The sequence below is a fragment of the Echiichthys vipera genome (assembly GCF_963691815.1).
Source record: "Echiichthys vipera genome assembly, chromosome: 12".
In the NCBI taxonomy this organism is placed as follows: Eukaryota; Metazoa; Chordata; class Actinopteri; order Perciformes; family Trachinidae; genus Echiichthys; species Echiichthys vipera.
In genome coordinates, this window is record NC_139837.1 from 13,306,303 (window position 1) to 13,330,621 (window position 24,319).

The window sequence follows — 24,319 nt, forward strand, 5'->3', positions numbered from 1 at the left end:
AATCCTTATTTTGAGAAACTTTCGGATTATTTCGAGATAGCCTACTAACTCATTAATGACTTAAGGCATGTTTTTTCTAGTCGGAGTGGGCATCCATATATTTGATGTGGAAATGAAACACGTAGAAGGAAACACGTTAAATGATGTTGCCCACCATTTAAACATACATGTATTTTTTTAATCAAGCAGTGATTCAATTTGACCATATGGTTGTTTTTCTCTCCGTTTGTCTTCCATCTAAATTTTGGCAGGTCGGAGAAGCTGTCTCCTCCTTCCCTCCCTTTATCGCTTGCATCTCTCCGCCAAACAGCGCACTGACAGTGTGTGGCGCACGGCGCACAGCGTGGACTTGGAGATGTCTTGGCAGCTTTACGCGCGACAACACGATACTCGCGAAAGCCTTCTTCGGAAAGACGGGACACTTTGAAGCTGAACCGGACTGACTTTCAACTTTTGATTCGTGGAGGACTTGTTTCGCAGCCTCCTCAAGACGTTTTAAATATCTTACGAGCGGATGAGACCCTCTCTCACAGCAGCAGCAGCAGCAGCAGCAGAAGAAGTAGCGGGTCTGAATGACTTCCCCTCTGGGTCACGGGAACTGTAGAGGAATGGAAACGATGTAAACAGCTTGGGAGAAAACAAACTCTACAGAGCAACAGTTTTTTTTTGTTTTTTTTTAAATTCTGAAAGGAGAGGATGATCCCACCGGTCAACATGATTCAGGACGAAAGTGAGAGCAAAGAGGACGAGCAGGACCAGGATGAGACCCCCAAATCGCCGACGGCGAACGCCAGCCAGCAGGAATCCAAGGTAGGACTGTCCTGTTGATATTTAGGCTGCTATTCATCACCACCCCCGGATTGACGGATATTTTGTGAGATCCGCACTGTGCATTAGCCCAACTCGTTTTCATAGAGCAGTGCGAACAAACTTCTATCAACACGAAACAACATCGAATCGACTCAACAGCGAACAGCTCCCCAAAGAACAGGCACGTAAACTATTTATGTCACTTTTTTATGACTGATGACTTACAGACTGATCATCCTTGTAAAACAGCCTCAACAGCAGAAACTGATTAAATTTAAGGAGGATACCAAACCGATGACAGGAGGGAATTCAAAGTAAATCATATAAACGGGACAGAAAACACCTCTAAAGTGCCACAAGAGCCAGACTCACCGTGAGCACAGCAAACCTCTTCATATCATGAGAATAACATAACCTCATGATAGTCTACCATATAAGAAAACAACCTTTAGATAAAGAGGAATCAGTTCAAACGCGCGCACACACACACACACACACAAACAAACTCACACACGCACAGGCACACACACACACACACACACACACACACACACACACACACACACACACACACACACACACACACACACACACACACACAATGTGACACATAGAAATGTAGTTTTTTTTCTTGAGAGTAAGTATAATATTTAGGTCATAGATTTATGGTATTTAACTCCATTGTTGCTAAATCAGTTATGATGAACAGCTATTTAAGCTCTTGATCAGTTTTATGGTGTGCTGTTGTGGTAAAAAAAAGTAATACTCTGTTAATATTATGTGTATATTAATAAAAAAGTGCCATCTGGGTTTGTATTATTCACTTACGGCTGATGTAGGAAAGTAGGCTGTGTGATCCACAGATGCCTCAGGCGTTTTGCCATCTATGTGGGTCACATGTTGCCCAGACTACTACAATTAGCAGTAAAGTATTGGACTAGTCACCATGCCACTGGATGGCTACATCAGCTTTCCTCTCCTGGCCCCAAAGCGCCTATACAGTACAGAGGAGACACCAATGACAGTCTGTGAACTTCAGAGAAACAGTTCAAGCTTTTGCTGGGGTCATAGAGATGTCTTCCTTTCCGTCGTGTGTCTTTTAAACCTTGTGCACGTGAGCTTTTACTTTGGCACATCTGGTCACTGGGTAGAGATTCCTGGCTGACATTTCACATAAAGCCTCCGCCAAACAACCACACTGCCTTCTAATATCTCGCAACGTAACAGAACACATCAGACAGAGAAAAAAAAGGGATTAAAGAAAATGTTGAATAATCCTTACAGAAGTACAGTGCAAGAGGAATGAGATCCACAGTAGGCTGACCAAGTTTTCCACCATTAAGTGAAGCTGTGTTTGTGTTTTTATTCCTCCTTTAAGAATACTGTGAGGCCTGAACATCAAAAGCGCAAGGTGAGCCTCCACTCTTGTGTAAACTGTAGCGTACTGCTGATTCGAGTCATAACATAACAGCATACCTGCATGTACATAAAGATAAAAGTTGTTTTGCGTTACAACTTTTACTGGTTTTTAAGGTAGATCACTTAGTGACGTCAATGCCACATAAGGTTCCATCCACCCATATTTTTAGAGGGCACTCTTTGTGTAGAGGCTGTATCAGTAAATGTTTTTATTGACAATTACTGCATAATCCTATGCCATAACTGGCTTTTCAATTATTTTTTTTTGCACCACCCAGTCCAGCCCCCATAACCCTCCCTGCTTTATGATAGAACACAGCTCATATAGATTTGGTGCCATCAAACACAGCATGAGCTCCTCGATGCATGCGCACCACCTTACAGGAAAGATGTGTAGTAGAAAAAAAAAGCAATCTAATTCTAGTTATCTAGATTTTACTGTGTTGAGATAATTTTTATGTTGTACGACCATTTTCTTCTTTCAGGATGTGTAAAAGCCATGCAAGTGAAGAACTTCAGTAGAATATATGTGTGCTGTATGTTCATGTCTGCTGTGCATCCATGTGTGTGGGCGGTAATGGTAGCGAAAGGGCCCAAATTGATTTTTTCCACAGTGACCCGCAGAGTTGATTGATCTTCACCATACCAAAGCTGCAGTGATGAGCTTTCTAAAACAATTCGTTCAGGCGTCAACAAAATCCACAGCTAACAATGTATGTGTACTTTTTCACTCAATTGTATTGCAGTTAAAGCCCGGGATTTCATTTGAGTATCACTGCTCAGAATCAGTTGATGCTAATACTTTGGAACAAACTTAGAAGAGGACGGATCAACTTTTCCGCACCCATTAGAAAAACAGTAAATCCCCACAGGTGTTTACTTGTTCACAGTCAAGTCTGAAACTGTGTTCTAGGACATAATGCATCATTAGGAGTCCTTCCCTACCCATCAATCGCTCGAAACAGAATGTAATTCTTCAATCAGAGACTCGCAGCCGCACACCAGCCAGAAACCAGAAGGAAAAAATCACATTAAAGATTCTTTATTGCATGTTTGATCCCAGAATTAAGTGGGTTTTACTGAGGAGGGAGAGCGCACTGAGAGGTTAAATGAGGAGTTGTCAGTGTGGAGTGTTATGAATAGTGTTACTGTAAAAGAGGGGCCTAAGGAGATTGATAGAGGCTATGGCCAGAAGTGGCAGCACAGCGTGTGAGAAATAGTGCTGATGGGATGCATTGCTCTAACCAGGAAATCGCATTACCTTCCAGGTAGGGAACCTCGAAGGTTTTCCACTTAGTTGCAATGGTCTTTTATCAGCCATTGCACACTGAGGCATTTGCCTGAAGGCTTTTGAGACTAAGTTTGTAATTTATTTGGGTTTTTACAGAAATTGATTTACTTTAATCATTTGTACTGAATTCACCTCTCTCCTCTTTATTTTCTGTCTTTTTCTCTCCCTTGCTCCATTTTTCTTCAACTCTTTTTACCTCTTTTTCAGCTGCAGAGACTCAAGCGCTCCTTGTCCTTCAAGACCAAGAGTGTCCGCAGCAAGAGCGCAGACAACTTCTTCCGAACCAGCAACGACAACAAGACGGAGCTGCTCTCAGATGTGAGCAGCAGCACAGGCCACCTCTGCAACATCGGGATGGCCCCGCCGCACACCACCAACCACCCCATCCCTCCGGTCCCTCCAGCCATCCCCTCCGCTCCTCCACCCACATCACGCTCCCAGTCACGAAACCCACTGCAGGTAGACTCTGCAGGACACTGCTTCATGGAGCACATCTTCAAGAAGCCCACGTTCTGCGACGTCTGCAACCACATGATCGTAGGTATGGTCACAATGCCTCCCTCCTTCATTAGTGTGATCAGAATATCAGACAAAACAGAAAGCTAGGTAAACAAATCCTGCACACGAGTGAATGAACTTTGCAATGACAGCATTGAGAAAAAGCATTTCATAACGAGACCTTCATTATACGACCTGATGAAGTTCTGAGGAAATATTTTCTGTCATCAGAATCGAGGTAATGAATATGCAATGATATGCACATATGGTATGGACACGACAGGATGTGAGGTTATATTCTCCTAGAGCGCTAAACTTTGTTTTCATATTTTACATACCATTCTTATCCAGTAAGAATGAACACACAAGCAAGACTGTATGCGTTGAAACACTCAGAAATGTATTCACCTGACACTGAGCATCCAACTCTACCTGCTCACATGTGATCAAAGCATCTCAATTCCCCTTTTTTCACACACCGAGCCAGGTCCTTCCATCTGTCTGCTTGGGTGTCAGATAGCTAGCCACAGTGCCAGCTTCCTTTATACCTGTTCTACCCCGACCGATGTTCAGCTTCTCTGGCTGCTTCCCTTCTTGTTGCCCATCAGTTCTGAAGGACCACTCAGTCTTTATATCTTAGGGCCTCTGCAGCGTAATAATGGCAAGGGCTGCCCGCACCATCTGCTCAACAAGCCCCTGATATCACAGCTTTTCCATCCTGACAAGTGCACAATTCTTAGAAACATATTTCTTGTCAGTTCTGTCGGGATGGAGGACACAAATCTATTTGCTATCAGCTGTTTTGGTATTGGTCATCAAAAATTACGACTTAAGTAAACCTAAAGTTCAACCCACCATGAAGTTGGTTTCACACACAAAAGCTTCATACCCCGGCCAGCGTGATCGAAATTGCTTCCCCTTTGCCCACCCCTCAAAACATATTTCTGTACATCTTGACAACCATTGTTGCGGTTTGTTTTATATGGTGTGGCCAGTGAGGCGCGTCTAGTGGCTGAAGCCTTGAATGGGCCTCTGGTGGTCTGTTTATAATGAAAGTATGATGTCAGGGCTGCCTGGTCCAAGGAGCGGTCCTGAGCCCTCTGGTCCACTCATGAAAAAAAGATGCTGCCCTCTTCTTCATTTGTCCTGCTTTAATGAGAACACAGTGTGGTCAGCACAGCAGCAGAGAGAGAGAGAGAGAGAGAGAGGGAGAGAGAGAGAAAGAGAGAGAGAGAGAGAGGTTTGTGGAGTTAAAATATTGCAGTAATTGATTACAAGTGTTTAAAACATTGATAAAGGTGAATCCATAGATAAAGTTCTGTACAGTGGAAAATACTTGTAATTGAATAAATATTAGTGCACAGCAAACTAAATATACATTTATACATTTCAGTAAGCACAAAAACACACTGTTGATTCTCACATTTAGTACGTCTGCATTTGTCAACTCAAATAAAATATAGAAATACACCACTTAAAACTAATATTATATAGTATGTAATTGAATGTAGATAGGATATGTTGATCTTTAAAGCGGACGTCAGTAACTTTTCAGGAAAAATAGTTCACAAAAAATGTAAATATTCATTAATTTACCATAGGATTAAATTCGTAATTAATGTCAGTGTTTTACTTTAAAAAAGGTGTTTCATTGCCATATATTTATGATACGCCCTACTCACCCAAATACATGGATTAATAGCAATATGCTTATATTGCAAAAAGGACGCCGAGGAACATTAAACACCCACCTGCTCCCAAAAGGAGGATCCTTTATTATATAAAAGCCTGTACAAATGAAAGGTGTCATCCATTATAGAAGTGGCTGAATTATATTAAAGTGCTCAATGAGTCATTCATTAAGTTTACTGGATGAAGGTAGAGCAGAACTAGATAAATATTTAATAGAGCAATAAACTTAATACCATTTCTCTCTAGGCGCTCATTTTTAGTTTTAAAACCACTTGTATACAAGCTCATACACTGTGCTCAGTTGAACAATTGTAATTCAACATAATAACGGTAAATAATTCATGCTAATAAGGATAATCCTATTATGACTTGGAGAGAAAATGCATAGGAGTGATTGTACATCTATTTAAACAGTCAGCAAAAGACAAATGACTCCTTTTAGTATTTAAAAATTGTTTAGTTCTTTCACGCTGATAGAATAAAGGCAAAATTACACACTCACTGTCTCCCACACAGGTGTTGTCACTTACATTGCCTGATTAGATCTCTTGTGTGAGTGACTGTGCTTGATTGACGTCTCCCTCTGTTACACCTGCTATCATTTGGTATTAGTTCATAAAGTTAAACAGCTCCACCCAGCTTCAACCTGAGTAGAAGTATAACCAGTTAGAGTCATTGAAAACACCTGCGTCTGTGGGCAGAGCCTTTAAGAAGAAGAAGGTTTTCTATTTAACTAGTGTTTTCAGTGTACACCTACATTTATTCCAAGGTTGCTCTTTTTGATTTTATTCATTACACTGGCTGACTGCTGTGTTCAGTGTGAAGCTTTATGTCCATAAAAGCAAGTGTCCTTGTTGTGAGGCTCAGAGTGAATTAGTTCACTGTGTAGATAAAGATGATACAATGATCAAGTACAGGCTGGTGCTGAGATATTGATTGCAGGTCCTTGCCGTAAATGTCTTATTAGATAAATGTCTGCATGAGTAAATGGGAGTGTTATTTGTGGCTGGCAAAGGGTGAAAAATAATTTAAAGGGCAGGAAATTACATTTTCACAGCTTCTAAGTTAACAAAAAAACGTGTACTAAATACAGTAACCTGTGTTTTTCTAAAAGCACATACACAATTTAAGTTATTTCAAAATATCACTGTCAATCAGTAATCGCTGATATCCTCTATGAACTTTAAGGGGTTAGGCAGTCATTTACTTACAAGATCCCTTAAATGCCTCAAATCAAGACATCCAGATCCCTGGATTAATGCATAAGAAAAGTTGATATTCACCATGAATGTGAGAGAAATCTGAAACATGCAGTAATTTGTGCTATAAAATCCCAGAGATACACATTACAGTTATGGTTGACTCCAGAGAGAAACTAATCAGGGGGTCAGTGTCAAGGTTGGGTAGTAGACAGATACGGCTGTGATGCTAACTGAGGCTATACAACTCCTCCCTGCATTAACACACACTGCACACACACTGCAGACACACACACTCTTACTGTGTAAGAGGTGTGTACTAGCAAGTGTCAGTAGTGTATTCTATCTTTCTGTCGCACAAAATACAACAGCTGTGTGTTGTGTCACGTCCTTGCACTTCCACTTATACCACATTAATCCATTTTAATGTTACAATGGACAGCTGACCTTGTCTGACATGTCTTGACAATGCCTCTCACACCAGCGCTCTATTGAAATTCCTTATAGAATAGGAGTTCATTCAAAGTTTAAGGAAAGTGACATGCTAGCGGCATACACGATTAAAGGTCCCATATAATGCTCAGGTTTTGAGGTTCATACTTGTATTTTGGGGTTCTACTAGAACATGTTTACATGGTTTAATGTTCAAAGGACACATTATTTTATCATGCTGTCTGTCTGAGTTTACCTGTATTCTAAAGCCCAGTCAGCTCTAATTGGTCAGCTTTTCGCTTCCACATATGCCAGCATAATTGGAGCCGTGGAGTTACTGTAACAGCACTGTAGCTGCACTTTCTATATATAGTATAGTTGTGACATCACACTGTACAGATGTGCTGACAGCTCGTTAAAAGTCGCAGTTTCTGAATACGGGCTGTGTGCATTTCTCTGTGCGTTGAACAGTTTGATTCTTTCAAAGTATTTATATAGCACCATGACCTGCTTTATATTAAAACAAAGACATGGAAATCTCGCTTTTTACAAAATGGAATCTTTAAGTTGTAAACGTGGTAAACATACCTGCAAAACTCAGCTCGTTATCATCGTGAAAATGTTAGCATGCTGCTCTAAGTACAGTCTCACAGAGATGCTAGCATGGTTGAAGACCAAGCCCCCACCACAGCGACTTCCTGGTTGATCCAATACAGAAGTGCCAAAAACTGCAGTCCCTGAGTGGTCACTAGGGGCAGGTTTCATAACAGAGTAATTTCTCATTGACCCCCATGTTAAACAGGCCGTTTTTACAGCATAATTAAACCTTTTAAAGGCCTGGTACAAAAAAATCCTGTCTGTATGTTTAGGTCATATCTTCATGACAGCACTATTGGGGGTGGATTTTTTGTACCAGGCTTGGTTTTATTTTACTGGAGGTTAAAGTTTGAAAAATAACTACTACTACTAAATAATAACTCTTAAGTGACAGCTAGCCGCTGGCCCTCACTTCGCCTCGGAAGACTACGTCAGCCACATGGACGTCTCTCCCTTCCCACCAATGTCACCTCAATGCCCTTTTTTTGGTAAGAGGAAATGAGGCGGGGTCAAAGTCTGACAAGATGGAGACTACTGTAGACGAGTACGATTGGATCAAGTTGAGAGAACGGACCTTGACGTAGAGGCTATGTCCTTTTTTTTATAAAGTCTATGTTTTAGACTCATAGTCTAATTTAATGTTACATCTGTACCCTATACAGTTCATTTCAGACCCCGGATCTCAGATGCACACATTAAAAACAGCTTTATAGTACTGTGTTGAGCATTAAAGGCCTTTTTCCTTTAAGGCATATTTCGGATATTCCAAAGTGGGGTTGTATGAAATAATTCCTACGTATAATTAACCTAATTATACATAGGAGTACAGAAGGTAGAGGGGTGAAAATATTCTTAATATAACCTTAGACTTGTTCATCTATAGCAGTACCTTGTAGCAGTACTCCTGTCTGGTTCTCCGAATTGGGCGCGTGCCGACCGCCATCTACTGGCGGTAATAGACTGACTATGTTTAAGTACCTCATACAACCCCACTTCCAAAACATAAATGTTATAATGGTAATGGTATAAAGTCTGCAAATAAACCAAAGAATACTGCTGAGGTCAGTGTTTTGGCAGGAGTTGGAGGAGTTGTACATTGAAGGTTATTTGCACGGGAAATCAGGAGGCGTGAAGTAAGAACAGTGGCTTAATGGACTGATGTAAGGCTATTTTCAGGAGAGTGCGCAGCGTGAGAGAGGCACTATGGGGAAGAAGAGTGGGAAATTGAGGGAGAAAGGCCGTGTGGGAAAAAATAAGAGGCTAGAATGACGAAGGTATGGAAAATCTTGTCTTGTTTTATAAATGAAGAATGGCTTTAAACCAGACTAGCCAAGAAAAGGCAAATGCCAGAGAGAGCAGCACTGTCACTCACTTTCCCCACAGCTGTAATGCCTTAAGGCCGCAGACTCTCTTAGCCTGGAGGAAGAAACACCCAAACACAAACTCACACACACACTCACTTTCTGCAGTTTCTTGTATCAGCCTGCTGAGTCACATTTGTTTGTTCCCTTCTTAGCTGTTTTGAGTTAACATTGAGGCTTCTCATTATCCTCCATGTTGTAATGACTCAGCTCAAACAAGCCCATGAATAACTCCTTGACAAGGGTTTCATTTGCGTCCTGCCCCTGTGCATTCAGAGAGATGGAAGGGGGCTTCAGACAGACCTGAAGGAGAATTATAATCCAAGTGCTTTTTAAACAACATCATCAGTTGACCTGATTTAGAGTGACCTAAAAACTGGTGCAGGTTGTGCCCATTGCCTCTGCTTTTGTTGGCGATTTGTGGCTGACCGATGAGCGGTTCAGGCCCGGGATCCCATTTCGCTCGGTTTCCATCTCAGGTTAACTAACTCCGCCAGCTCTGTGGCAGAGAGGCTTAGCCAAGCAACGCAATAGCTTTAAAATGTGGAATACAGATCCAGTTTTCCTCCCATTACTGAGTTCCCTTCACTGCTGCCCAGCTCCAGATATACGTGACACCAGTTTGCATTACAGCACGTGAAGAGTAAGCAGAGTTTTTTTCCCCCACCTTGTAAACACATGAAGGGCTTTGTACCTTAAGTACACAGTGTCTTGTTCAGGGATCAGATGTTCTGCTTGGTTTCATATTCACACTCCAGTGTTACCTCTGCTCATTGACCCCCTTCGCCCCTGTTCATCGGACTGAATAAGCAGAGTTTTTTGAGTATAATCTGGACTGAAATGCTGATTGTATTTGTTTCCCACAACGCCCACTCACAATGCACAAAAAAAACTATCCACAACTTCCCAATCATGAACAAAGTTGACAATATTTCAGTGATGAGACCCATATTTCTCCTGTGCTCTCATTCCCCACAGAAGTAGATTGATGAATTCTTTGCATGCCCATATTTTCACATGAACGCATGCAGAGGTTTGGCCGGAGCAGAGCACGTGCTCATTGATTAATCAATAAAGAGCTGGAGGTGCATATCTGCCAGCCCACAACTAATAACAGCACTGGGATTTGGTAGCACTTTCCTCTCTTGTTAATGTGGAATCACTGTCAAATGATACACTACTGGTGGCTGCAAATGGTGGTTTATGTCACGCTATGTGTAACGCCTAGTGGTTATATAATTTGTATTCTCAGGAACTTCCTTCCATATTTACTGAAACGAAAATCATTTGACATTTTTTCATAGGAGTATTTTGTCTCACACCACACACTTCCACAGTCCAGTAAATTATGAATATTTATTAATATTTGGTTGTAAAGTTTTTGCCACATCATTCACTGTGTGTGTTATGATAGCTTCTGACTCAGGGGAACTTATGGTGCATGCTGGGGTTACTAAGTGCTCTATGATTCTTTTTTTTTTCTTTACATCAAATTTTCAACATTTTCTCTGCCCTGAGCAGAAATATGGTCTGTGTTCAAGGTCTTATATCAGGATCATTTTAATCTTTAAAGGTTAAGGTGCCTGGACTTTTGAATAGGTGAGCTTGAGCTATTAGCCTGTAAAGTCTGCATTGAACTATATTCTCTGCCAACACCTTTCTCTTTGCAATCTCACATCTCCATTCTGATCAAGAAACAGTTTTTCTCAGTTTCCTCCTTTATCTTTCTTTCCATATTCATTTGTAATTCATTCACACACTTCCGTGCACAAATATGCACACGCTGAATGTTTGCTGTTGCAATGTTGCGTAATTGTGATTCACAAATTCAGATTAATCTTTATTTATTCCAGCAACTGTGAGTGGCATATTAATAAGTGAGGGTGAGATGCATAAAGGCAGCAGTTTGAAATGGTTTCTCTCAGTGGAGATAGCACTGGCTCAGTTACAGTCAGTTTGGCGAAAATTGTTTTTCAGAAGTGCAAATCCTGTTTGCTAAATTGCAGCCCTGTTAAAATGTTCCACATGTTACTTTACAGGTTTTCCCCAGTGCCTGCTGGGAACAGCTCTGCCTTTTGTGTGTCATTTGCTGTTCACCTTTCGAGTCCAGTTCCTGACATGACAGATCTGAGCCTGTTGCCTCTTTTCTGTGTGTCTAACAGGTACAACAGCCAAGCATGTGGTGTTCCTGGCGGGAAACACGGCAAAGCATGGTCTCCGCTGCAAAGCCTGCAAGATGAGTCTCCACCACAAATGTGAGAATGGAGTGGGACAGCAGCGCTGCATGGGCAAACTGGTAAGATACATGACAAAACAAGACATGATATAGACAGTACATTTGTCTCTTGACTGTTAACAGTTAGGGAGATTCTGGGCTTATAAATACTGGTGTCATTATGATAGAAACCAAAACAGACATATTTGAATTGGCTGTTTCCAACCAGAATGTTTTTATTCAGAAATCACACTTTATGTGTGAGTGTGCTGGTCCATCTGTGACCACAATCCATCCTCGTCATCGTCCTCATCATCATTATATCACCACTCTGTCAGTCAGTGTGTTAAATAATATTAATTCAGCTCACTATTTATTAAAATGCTGACCCCCTCCTCACTTTAAGTTCTGCTGTTTGAGGGCTCAGTGAGAGTGGTGAGAGAATCAACTCACTGCAGTCAGTTGTGTGATTGGCTTTGATTAAGCTCAGGTGTGGGGAGTTTTCATATACCCTGAATCTGCAGTGCTCTGTGCTGACTGACACCATCAGAGGTAGTGAGAGGTTCTCCCTGTGGCTTGTCAAGTTGTGGGTGTATCTATGAACACCAAATCTGAACTTTGTGTGGATTTGATGTCAGTTGCCTGTTTCCCAGTGTATAACTAGGGGTGCTGGAAAGTTTGTTGTTACTCCAGCCTTTTGGGTTATCAAAGGTCTCCCGGGCCGCCTTTGCCTTCAATTTTGTGTTTTTTGGGTCTCCTGGACAATTTTGGTTTGAGTGAGCTGCTTTCCAGCGATTTAGTTAATCATTTTATTGCTTTATTTCATTAAGGATCATTTAAGTCCCAGCAAACACTATGCTCCGATAGAACAACATAAATCATCATGTTTTAGAAAAAAGAAACGCGCCTCTACGTGCACGTAGAGCCTGTTTGTTTTGCAAAAATCCACAGAGCCTGTGACATCCTGTCCACTCATTGCAGGGCTGTTTAAGAGCTGACTCAGTCACAGTTCGTGCACACTCGCGCATGTTACAATATCACAGGCACACGCCTCAAGCTAGGTATACGCAAAATGACGTTAGTAGTTGCTATTTATGAGTAAGTCAGCCAGCCAGCCTACCTCCATGTAGCATGTACTCCATGCCTTTTATTGATAAGGGAAGACGCTGGTATGTTCACAGGAATCTGTCACACGCGCACTCACGAGAACTCGATTTGAAAGCACAGAAGAGATCGGTGATAGTGGGGGAGGGACGTGAGTTTAATTATGCTGTGAAAACGGCCTGTTTAACATGGGGGGCCAATGAGAAATTGCTCTATTGTGCAAGCTACTCCTAGTGGACACTCAGAACTGCAGTTTTTGGCACTTCTGTATTGGATCAACCAGGAAGTCGCTGTGCTGGGGGCTTAGTAGAAAACCCAAAAGACAAGCATGAACCTGAAAATTATGTCCACTTTCAGCAATTTACCTCCCTGTGTTTATCTGCTAATTAGCTAATGTGCGAATGTGTAGGTGCATGGTAGGCCAGCCTCTCTCTGTTATTACCTCATAAGTCAGAGGTTGTACTGTATTAATCAGCCAACTTACAACAACAATATCATAGTCTGAGAGTGTTCTGGTGAGTTTTTTGGGGGCCTGTGCTCAATTTTGGATGATGAAAATTGAGATTGTGGGCTGTTATGTGATTCGCAATCTGCATCCCCCCTCATCAGCCGCATCATAATTAAAGTTGGAGTTGGTGTGTTGGGGAGTGCTGAGTGTTTTTACTGGGGAGGGTTCAGTTAAACCAGCGAAAGCCAGCATCATGAAACATTCAGCATTTTTTACTTCCATAGCAGTCCAGTTAACTTGCATTGAGGACTGAAGTGGGTCTCTTTAGTCATTCGCACACATCCCACACTGAAGAGAGGGAGACTGTAACACTGTCATATTATCATGTGTAATTTTCTACCTTTCCTTACCTTATTCCCCACAGAGATTTGAATTTAAGGAAATTCAGAGTAAGTTGAGTTTGTGTGAATCAGCAAGAATAAAATGCATAGATGTCATCCGGAAATTATATGGGAGTAATACCACCAGTGCGGATAGCCTTTCTCCTTTTTCCGTTGTGACGGTTTCCACTAGATGCCGAAGGGATGGGGCTTGAAGATATGATCAGCTCTCAGGAGTGGAAAATGAGGTTGAGAGGTCAAGCATAAAAAGGGAAGTGTCCCCAGTGGAGTACAGCTCTAAATTCTACTTAACTCTAAACTTGGACACTTCTGCAGCCATGTTTGTTTCTCTTGGCTTGAGAACCCTTTAGCAAAAGAATCAAGTTACCTCATGCTCCGAATCTTTATGAACCACGAAACCGGTGTATCGCCATTTCTTCATAAGGTTTCTGTACTTAATGTTTTTATGTTTTTCAGAGACTCTTTAAAGGCAGGTCTTCACTGAAAGTTTGTGACTTACCTAGAGTTAAACACACAATGTTTTCTTGTTTACAGGTAATGTGTTGGATACTTCGCTAACAAAGGGCTTTAGCGCTCACTAAAAAAGAGTGGATTTGGCCTCTCCTGTCACACAGTTTTGTTTTGTTTCAGTCTAACTATAGTTTCACTCATGTTTTTAGCCACAGCATAATCCAGAGGTTTTGTTTCTTTGGTTCAGTGTGTATACACTACAAGTTTGATAGAGCGAGGTCACTGAAAACACTCACCATATGCATGCTCTCCCCTATTGTTTTAAGCTTTTAGAGGAATTTCTCAATGTTTGTGAGATCAAACAGCAGTACCTCAAGATAGGGAAAGGGGAAACACATCTTTTACAAAGTTTGATTGCAGCAATGCAATTACATGCTGTTATTAATGTACATTATTGATGATCACACAATTTCATGGCAGAAACATGTTGATGTATAAATGAATGTTTAAAAAACTGAACATCCTGAATTCTTTTAGGTGGGTGGGTGCTAAAACCTCAAAATAAAAAACATTAAAGCGCCTGAACACCCACCCAGGTGTTGGGTGAGTTATTCTGGCTAATTAGCCCTGTGCAATTAGCACTGTGCAATATGCATAGGTTGAAGGCGGGATGGGCTTTAATGAGAATTGGAGGTCATAAATGTCTGCTACCACTAAGAATGATAAAGGCGTACTTTTTTCCACCTTAACAGGTGAAACAAAGCTAACAGGTGACTCTGGAAGATGTCAATCAATCACAGTATGCACACCCACACAGTCAAGAGGTCTAATCAACCGGATTAACTGAAAACACGTGTGAGTGTTCAGGGGTTTTAATAGGGCGACTCTTTCATTAAATTAATTATTCATGCAAAGATGTTTTAGTTAGTTTTTCCTTCATTGGTAAACCGATGTCAGTGGGTTTTGTTGTGCAACTGTCTGTGCTTGGTTGTTACATTGTTCTGAAACATCCGTGCACGAATAAATCATTTAATCGGAGTTCTGCTCTTGCCATTACGTTTTTTAAATAGTAACATGCATTTTGTGAATTAAAGACACATAAGAAAGCTTCCATGACTTCCCCCAAAACCTAATTACTAACCAATTACTGCTGTCACAATGTGAGTCTAGTAAATGAGGTCACTGACAGCAACAAAGAGTGGTGTCTTTTGTTTGCAGCCAAATGAACTCCCAACAGGCGTTCCTCTTTTCACCTTTTGCCCCTGATGTCTCAGTTCTTCAAGATGGGCCCTAAGAGCGCAAGGGCTGCTTCTTTTAGCCGTGCCAGGACGAGAAGTGTCGAAAGAAGAATTAATTAAACTGATTAGCGATGCAGATTTCCCCACCTGCCACTTGACTACACGAATAAACGGAAAGAAGGCAGTCCTCAAACACTCTGAAATGATGATTGTTTATCTAGGACTACTTCCAGAAATAAAAGAGAGAGGAAAAAGAAAATTATATACATTAATCATTCCTCAGTGTGCAGGAGATTATTTGATGTCTAGGGATTGAGGAGAATTTCAATCTTCCATCTTTCTTCTTTACTTAAGAAGGATTCAAAACTGATAGGGAAGTATTGATCGGCTAGGAAGCACGTAATGGATTTATAAATGACAAATGTTCGAGGGCCTTGGGAGATGGGAGGAGGACATGACAGCAGATAGTGACTTTGAGACCATTTATTTGGGACATCTGACACAAATTTCTACTCCCGCATGTTCAACTCTGTATGATGGTCATGCACTTTTTAAAACTAAAGACATTAATATTTTTTCATTTTAATAATACTTACTGGGTCTGACGTAAACAACAGCCCCTGTTTCCCCTTAACCCTCTTGAGTCTAGAATGTTCTAGCTCTAGCTAAAGTTTAGGCAGGCTTCATCTCTAGGTCAACACATTAATATAGTTTGTCTTTTGTCGTAGTAAGTCTCACCCATAGACTGTATAAAAAAATGGGCGTAGCTTCTCCGTCGGGGTCTGTTCTCTCAACTTGATCCAATCGTACTCATCTAAGGGAGTCTTGACTCTATCTGCGCCTCATTTCCTCTTACCAAAAAAGGGCATGTATGTGACGTTGGGGGGAGGGATATACGTCCATCTGGCTGACGTTTACCACTGAGGGGAAGTAAGGGCCAGTGGCTAGCTGTCACTCAAGAGGCTGCGGCCCTAATTATTTAGAAAATTTAAACTCCCAATAGAATAAAAACTACCGCTAGCCACTCGGTGAACTGCAATTTTTGGCACTTCCTAAGTGGATCCACCAGGAAGTCGCTTTGCTTTGGGGCTTGGTCTCGACACACAGTCGACAGAGACTATTTTGCAGAGGCACCTTTGCTGCATTAAAGAAGTCAAACAAGCCAGAGCTTTTTTCCCCTGTTTATCCCAGAATGCGTGGGGCTAGAAACACCCTTTTCTGTCGTTCTCTTAAACGTCGAACTAAACAGAATTATGTGCAGTATTTCAGTGTCAGGGTGCTGTCCTGTTGGTGGTGCTGCATATTGATTTGTCTTTAACGTCTGGCGCTTCTCTCTATTTTTCACACTCTGTCTTTCAGCCGAAAGGATTTCGGCGCTACTACAGCTCTCCATTACTGATACAGGAACAGTATGGCTGCATCAAAGAAGTCATGCCCATCGGTGAGCAGTTTAAATCTCCATAATAATTCCACTTATCAGCAAAAACCAAACTTACCACACTCTTCCATAAACACTTTTTCACTTCCACTACCTGGTTTTATGGTATTCACCACATGGCTATCCTGAAAGCTTAACATTTGTTTTACTTGATTCTTTTCTAAAGCCTGTGGCAATAAAGTGGACCCTGTGTATGAGGCCTTGAGGTTTGGGACGTCGCTCGCGCAAAAGGCCAAGAGAGCCAGTGGCTCTGACTCTCCAAACAGAAACTCGGTAAGAAAAGGATCATTTATCATGTCTGATATTTCTTGTTTTTACTCTGTCTAAACTTCCATTTCTATTTGTCTTCTCTTTGTTCGTGAAACGTGCAGATTATCACACTGAAATTCATGTATTATACTATACATTTTTGCAACAGATATGCTGTAGCTGATGGTCTAAATAGATACTGCCACTGCAGGGCTGTAAACACTACCAATAAAGGCAGTCTAGTCCAGGCAGTGATGAAGAGAGATGTCGGTGCAAACACTCATGTTACAGCTTTGAAGATGGACTGAACCGATTGTACTTGTACAGCTACACTCTCCTGCCTTGTTTCCATTTCTGAAAGGAAATCTGTTTTTCATAGCTTATCACTTCTAATGTAAGCTAAACTGTGTTTGCAGCCTGGATACGTGCCTCCTTATGATGACATCTAAAAGCTGTTGGGTTTGGGCCATCCTGTCTTGTCTTGCACAGCTGTTAGGGAATGGGTGTGTGTCAGTGGAGACTCACAGAGACAGTGTGATCTCAACAGGGGTTATGATAATAGTTTCCAAATGCAGACTTAGAAACAGCGTGTTTGCTACACTACAGTTTTCTCCATAATAGCTGGTTAGATTGTAAAAGTGGATGCATTTTAGGTAGTTTCTGATAAAAAACTGAAAACTGAAATCTCTATCTATTAATCTGTCTATATATCTATGGAATCTGCTTTATCTCTTCTTTCTGCAGACCATAGACTTGGATAAGGTTCCAGAGGAAGTGTTGGCTCACAGCAGTAGGCAGGAGTTGTCGAGAAAACACAGTGATGACGGTGAGAATCCATTGCGGTACACTGTGTGCATCTGGATTACAGCCCTGTAGTGACACAGGGAAAAACACACTACTATTTCTCTCGCAACAAGAGAGTCTGAGGTTGCAACATCGAATTCTCCTCCTATGAACCATCAAATAAAGCTATTTACTGTTTTTCCACTGAACTGAAGTATGTGTAGCTCATGATTTAGTGACTGGGGTTTTTCAGCTACACAATAGTCCCTGTAGTTGAGGGCAGAGCACTGACCCTTAATCTGGAGCATTCACTCTGAGCAGTGAAGGAAGAATTACCTAGGTAGTCCCTGGAAAATACTCTCTGGAGCGTGGCCACAATGCTGCTGAGCAATTTCCTTCAGACAAAAGAGGAAATTAATACATTCTTAGCCTGGGCAACATGTTGGCCATGACACTGCTTGGGTTAATGGCTGAAACACTTCTAAACACTCTTCAACTAAATGGTATGAATATTTGTCACCACAGAAGAAGAAGTTTTTGGTGGCAACTTTGATTTAGTGCCAGTGGGCCCTTTAAAGTTGTGCTGCGTAAGATTTTCATCTATTTAATTGTCTTTTAAGTCATTATTTATCAAAGAGTGAGTTAAACACATTGCACATTTTAATATAGTGTTTTTATCTGCAATACTGTACTTCTATTTTATTCTATTTTATTGTTGTTCATATTTTGTATTTTATATTTTATCTTATTTTTAGTACTTCTGATTGCTCTGTACCGCTGCTACGATGACCTAATTTCCCCTCGGGGATAAATAAAGTTATCTATCTATCTATCTATCTAAAACAACGGTGATCAACCATATGACCCATTAATAAAAGCACTTCTACTTACCTTTTTTGCGTATTTAAATTTGAGTGTCTTTGGCAATTCCCGGAGTAGATAAGTAATAATAACTAAATAATAAAGCTTATAAAGCTAAGCTAGTAAATAGGCCGCCAAATTAGTGACGCGGCTGACAGCAGTTGGCCTGTCAGCCCAGTTCGTCACTAACAGTCATGCTGCGTTCACTTGTAATCGGTCATTTCATTTAGTAATGTTAATTGTTTATTTGTTTTTAATTTGCAGTTTTCACTGTCATCGAGAACGGGACCGAGCATTACTTTCAGCCAGAGAGAGAACCTGACGATTTGCAGGTAAGAAAAAAAAAGAACAACAGTGTTGTTTACTTTTAGCTTGTTTTTCCAGCAGTTGTAGAAAAAGGCCGTACAATGAATTTATCCCAAAAACAAGCAACAAATATTTTTGGGGAAAAATAATAAACTTGTGATTAAATTAGAATGAACTATTGTAGAGGAATGGAAAGCTTAAACTGTCTTGGCAGTAACTCTGGTCGTCAACTTTTCTCCTCACTTCACACAGTGATCTTTATTCTGCAGCTCAGGGACTTATAGAGTAACGTGTATTATTGGTGCAGCAGTCTGAAATCCTCTGTGAACAGACTTCGTCGAATGACCAGTGCCTGAACTCTTCGTGGTCACTCTGAGGACTGATACCCACCCAGCCGGTCTGTTCTGTGTCCATTAAGCATGCTGCACTTTGCCCCTCGCTTCCATCGTGACTTCTGCATTTCCCAGGACTCTGAGGGAAAACTTCTCTTCCTGCTGTAACAAATCATACACGAGCTGACACCACCACTAGCCTGCGCTGATAGTGAGAAGCCTTGACCTTACGTAATGTTTGGATCTGCAGCTCTGGGGTCTGTGGCTTCTGTTTTTATTCTCTTTGGTGTAGATGGAGTGCTGATGGTGCAAATTCCATGCTAGTGAGAGAGAACAAGGTTAAAATCTTGGCACCCCCTGCAGCATAACGCTAAATATTTCATGGGCAGATTTAAAAACTTTTTTTTTAAAAACGTTTTTTTCCTTTAAGTGTCAATGTTCTCTGTATACATTCTTTTATAGTACATTTATACTTTTACATGTTTATCTCTTGTCAACAGTGGAAAAAGACCACAGATACTTGGACAAACATAAAAATGAACAAATAACCATACAAGGCAAAAGGACACAGACCCCTTTCCACACACACCCCTTTCCTCTGCAAAACAGTCTAGCAGTCCAGCCATCCATTTCGGGGAAAGGCTTGAAGGTGCATTGTGCTATGTTATCAGGCTGGACCGAGCACAGCTGGCAGGGGGCCGTTTGTCTGTCAGCCGACAGGTCCATTAGCTCAGGCGAACGGACAGATGGAGTCTCTGCAGGGTAACGAGCAGAGAAAAACGCTCGAAAAAACTGCTTCTATGCCAGAGAAGGAGCCTCCAATTTGAGATGAGAGGTTCACACGCACAAATGGAACACACGCAGGATCCCCATCTGTTGACATTTTCCAGGTTCAGTGTTAAACTACCCGAGACCAATTGACAGTAAAATAATCTGACTCATGCTGTGATTTGTTTTTGGTTGGATCGTTTGTTCAGGAAGTTTAAAATTGTTGTCAGTGGCACTCTTTTTGTTTGTTTGTTCATTCTAGGGCAGCTTCTGTTGATCCAAAGTAACTTTGCTGTTGGGGAAAGTGTAAAATGTGTCACCTCCAAAAGCCAAGCTACAGTAACTGGAATAACGATATTAGCTATGAATTAGCTCTTTAAGCTGTGTTAATCAATATGTACACAACAATGGATCAGTGTAGTGACTACTTAGTGTATATAATGGATCATGCGAAACGTGCAAGATGGAAAGTGAATATTGGACTTGCGATCAGCAGTTGGACAGAAACATGTCTCCAAATTAAAGCTAATATTGCTCTGGGTTTGCTAGATATGTAACTATGGTTAACAGATTCACCATAAAAGATTTATATGGTGACAATATGTCAAGTGACTGCAGATTTAAAGGAATGCACAGTGCTCTACCGTTTCCTTTTTTAAACTTTCCTTCACCACATTGTCCTAAGTTACAAACGAGGCTGTTATCTTGACTGGCCCCACCCCTCATTCAGTGTTCCATGATACCATAGCCTCAAGAGTCTCTCAGGGCGAGTGTGCAGCTCTTCGTTAGCTGTAATGGATTGTTGTTTCCACCCATTGGCCACAGAGGCAGTTTGCCTTGTGGCTGCAGTTAACTCAACTCATCCATCAACCATATTACAAGTCCAAATGGATGACGCTCCACAAAAGACCAGAAACTCTTCTCTTCATTAACTATACAGCACCACAAAGATGGCATTCTCCTGCTATCTTTCAAAAACAGCAAATGGTGTCATCAAAGTCATTCACATATATGTCTGCAAAATGTCCCTCGATGCATTGCATATGTAATCATTTGGAGGGATACTGGGGAAGCAGCAGGCGGGAATCAGACTCAAGGTATTGAGTAGCTCATCAGTTTTCTGAGCAGGTGTGAAGAGCGCCAGAATGGCGGCGCATCTCCCTGCTAATTGTGCTAACACTTCTCTGAATACTTCCTCTGCCACCCACAACCCTGTCCTGTTTTAGCTTCCTGAGCATTCACGAAAAAACCTGATCCTGCTTCTCCCACTCATGTTGACGGTGGTTTAAAAAGAACAGATTGCAGAACAACTTAAGCAGCTCCCCGGTTTATCAGTATTCTGTAAACAAGGGCTTCTCCTGCCTAATGCGAATGCCAAAGGACTATTTTAAGATACGACTGTGAGAAAAGTGGCAGTAGAGAATATGGTGTTGTATTGTGTTTGTGTGACTATGGGCTTTGTTTAAGCCATGTTACCAAATCTGTGTGTTCATGTGTGTGTGTGTGTGTTGTCTAGTTGGAGCAGACCCAGCTACACAAAGATATCCTTAAGCTCAACACCTATGTGGCCTTGTTCAGCTTCACTTCCCAAGACAGCCATGACCTGGAGATGAGGTTAGTTTACACAAGAGATCCCGCTTTAACACTCACTGTCATTACTTGGTTTTACATGCTTACAGTGATCTCTTTTGATACTTATTTTGCTGTTCAAAAATGGCATATCCTTTCTCACAATGTCAATTTGTGTATCCGTCCTTTGATTTGGACCCGCTCTGAAATCTTATGGTCCTTCCTTGGCTCGAGCGTCACCCTTCCACAAAATTTCCTGAAAATCGGATCAGAAGTTTATTCACAATCCTGCTGACAAACAGACAACGAACAAATGGACAAACCGAGCCAAAAAATATAGTGGTTGAGGTAACAAGATTCAAGTTCACTGTGAAATTTCAATTTAAACCTTCTGAAGAAGATTAATTGAATCCGGCGCTGATAAAATTACACACGCTTGTTTCTGCAAGGTCACCTGCCAGGAAAGATGTAAAACAACAAGGTTAGTTGCTCTTTCCACTGTTTAGCAAAGACATTTCTGCCAGTTCCTTAATATTGCAATAACACCTTTTAATGATCATTATTAATAAAAATCATTTTTTGCATCTTACATCAGTATTCAGACTCGATACAGCGATAAGGGAGACAACAGTGGACAAAAAAATACAAAATACTGCTTTCAATATGAACTGTTCAAGTTTCATTTGAGCATTATGCCTGTGTTTGTTGATCCTTTGCCTTCTTTGTAGGTATAGTATGAGCCAAAAATGCAAGCAATAGATAATAGAATAGACGATAGAATAAACACATTTTCACCTTTAATCCATTAGCTCATGATTGATTGCTGATTGAAGAATTGTGAGTTGAGAATTCAGGTTTCAAGCAGGTGCATTAGAGATTCATGATTGTGAAAGTAATTTATATCAGAATGAATGAATAGAGGTTTTCATTCTGTTTAACACCGTTAATCCTATAGAGCTTTGTGTCTTTCTATGAGATCTTTGTCAAAAAGGGTGTGGACAATGCATTAAAACCAGTGAATTCAGATTTGCAAGAGAAGATTTCTGCTGTGCTTACAAAGTGAAGCACAATGTGATGCCAGTTTCATTTAGCGTGTCTTAGCAATCGAGAGAACACACAGCCTCAATGACGGAGAAACAGAATCTCCGGTGAAGAGCTGTCTCCTTTCAGTTGTCCGTTAATTAGTGTGCCTGTTTTTCATCTTTTATAATCACGGCATCGAGTGCTAAAGGAACTAATTAGCTTCCTCTTTGTAGGTATTGGTCCTCAAAGATGTATTTCTCTGGAGTGGCCTCATTAACAGTACCTGTGTATGTGTGTGTGAGTCATGGTGGTCTGTTAATATCAGTCAATCACATGTCTTCTTGGACTTATCCTGATAATATTTGGAAAGTCCATTAAGATTAACATGAAGAAATGTATAGGTCCCCTGAGGCATCAGCACAGACAGTTTACCAGTGGCTAAGAGAGGATATATTATTGCCTGCTGGTAAAAAAGAAAAAAAAAAAGACTAGTACTGGCCAATACATTTATACCGATTCAACTATGAATATGGGGAGAAAACAACAGGAGGTACGTTCAGACAAATGAAAAGCTCTTTATTAAAACAATTCAGAGCCTGAGATATCCGTATTTTCCTACAGCAATGACGTCTCCCTCTTGGTAAAAACAACAGAAATGTCAACAGACCGCTGGCAAAATAACATCAATGTCAGTTACAACTAAATAAAATGAACACTAATGCAATTCAGTTTTTTAAAATGAGCTTTAGACCTTTCAAAGTTGTAAACATAAACATTCTAAGTGAATGTGAATGACATCATCATGACATGACAGGAAGTTCACCAGCAACAAGGTTGTTGCCTAGCAATGGAATTCCATTAAAAAGGTCTATTCAGTTTATTTGTATCTGGTTTCACTTAACTAACCGCTACATATATGTTACGCCGCAAAAGAAGCTCATTTAGTCTTATTAGTCAATCAGATGTGACTACAAGGCTAGCATTGAGAGAAACAGTCAATATTGTTTGCACTTAGTTGGTAGTATAGATTTGGGAAACTCATTGAGGGCAAAAAGCTGCTGCTGCTCTCTATGGTTTCAAACATTCAAGAATGTTACAATGATACAGGGGATTTGGGGGTTCCTCCGCCTCTACCTTGATTAATTTTCAGCATCACATACTTAATTTTTATGCACCAATTTGAGCATTTTCTGCCTTAATTCATGGTGGAGATGTCTGTCAAAATCTACGCCTATGCAATGTTGGACTTACATTCATCAAACACATCGCCAAATAAGTGATAATGTTGCTCTGTGACTGCTGGATGTGTAGACCCCCAATCGGTCAAACAAATCTGTTAATGCAAGTTTAAAGTAGACACAGTTATATATGTCTAGTGTGTTGTATTATCTCCAATACAATCTGAAACAGATGTTATCCCATTTCTTAACCATGATTAGTGGGGCATCATTTGCAACATAGTTTGAAATAGGCCCTCAAGAAGAGAGCATTCATCAGGAGCAGTCCTTCAGGCAAAGAACCCATTTGCTCCTGGTTCTCATAGATATGCTTAAATCCTAGGATTTAAGGACATTAGAGTGCACTTGTTCTCTCTCTCGCTCTCTTTCTCCTGCACACACAAACACACGGATACGTCCTCTCTCTTTGATCGAGAAAAACTTCAATCATGTGGCGTAATATAAAATTCATTGACTTCTTTTTTTTGGACTCCCCGGCCACCGATACCTGCTATACGGCACGAAGTTCACTAAGCTTTGTTTCAAATGTTCTCTCTTATGAAAGCCTACGTTAATGCTTTTATCCTTCACTGCAATAATTAATACATCTAACACGAA

The 24,319-nt window shown here is 40.9% G+C and overlaps 1 protein-coding gene across 1 annotated transcript in view; it reads left to right on the plus strand.

Moving 5' to 3' along the window:
• Positions 1–417: 417 nt before the first annotated feature.
• Positions 418–24,319, plus strand: part of stac (SH3 and cysteine rich domain) — a 28,854-nt gene continuing 4,952 nt past the window's right edge. Inside the window, exons 1-8 of the mRNA XM_083924753.1 lie at positions 418–810; positions 3,728–4,061; positions 11,462–11,595; positions 16,515–16,596; positions 16,760–16,866; positions 17,587–17,668; positions 18,751–18,818; positions 21,409–21,506. Coding sequence (XP_083780879.1) covers positions 697–810; positions 3,728–4,061; positions 11,462–11,595; positions 16,515–16,596; positions 16,760–16,866; positions 17,587–17,668; positions 18,751–18,818; positions 21,409–21,506 — 1,019 coding nt within the window. The 5' untranslated portion in view covers positions 418–696. The remainder of the gene's footprint in view (positions 811–3,727; positions 4,062–11,461; positions 11,596–16,514; positions 16,597–16,759; positions 16,867–17,586; positions 17,669–18,750; positions 18,819–21,408; positions 21,507–24,319) is intronic.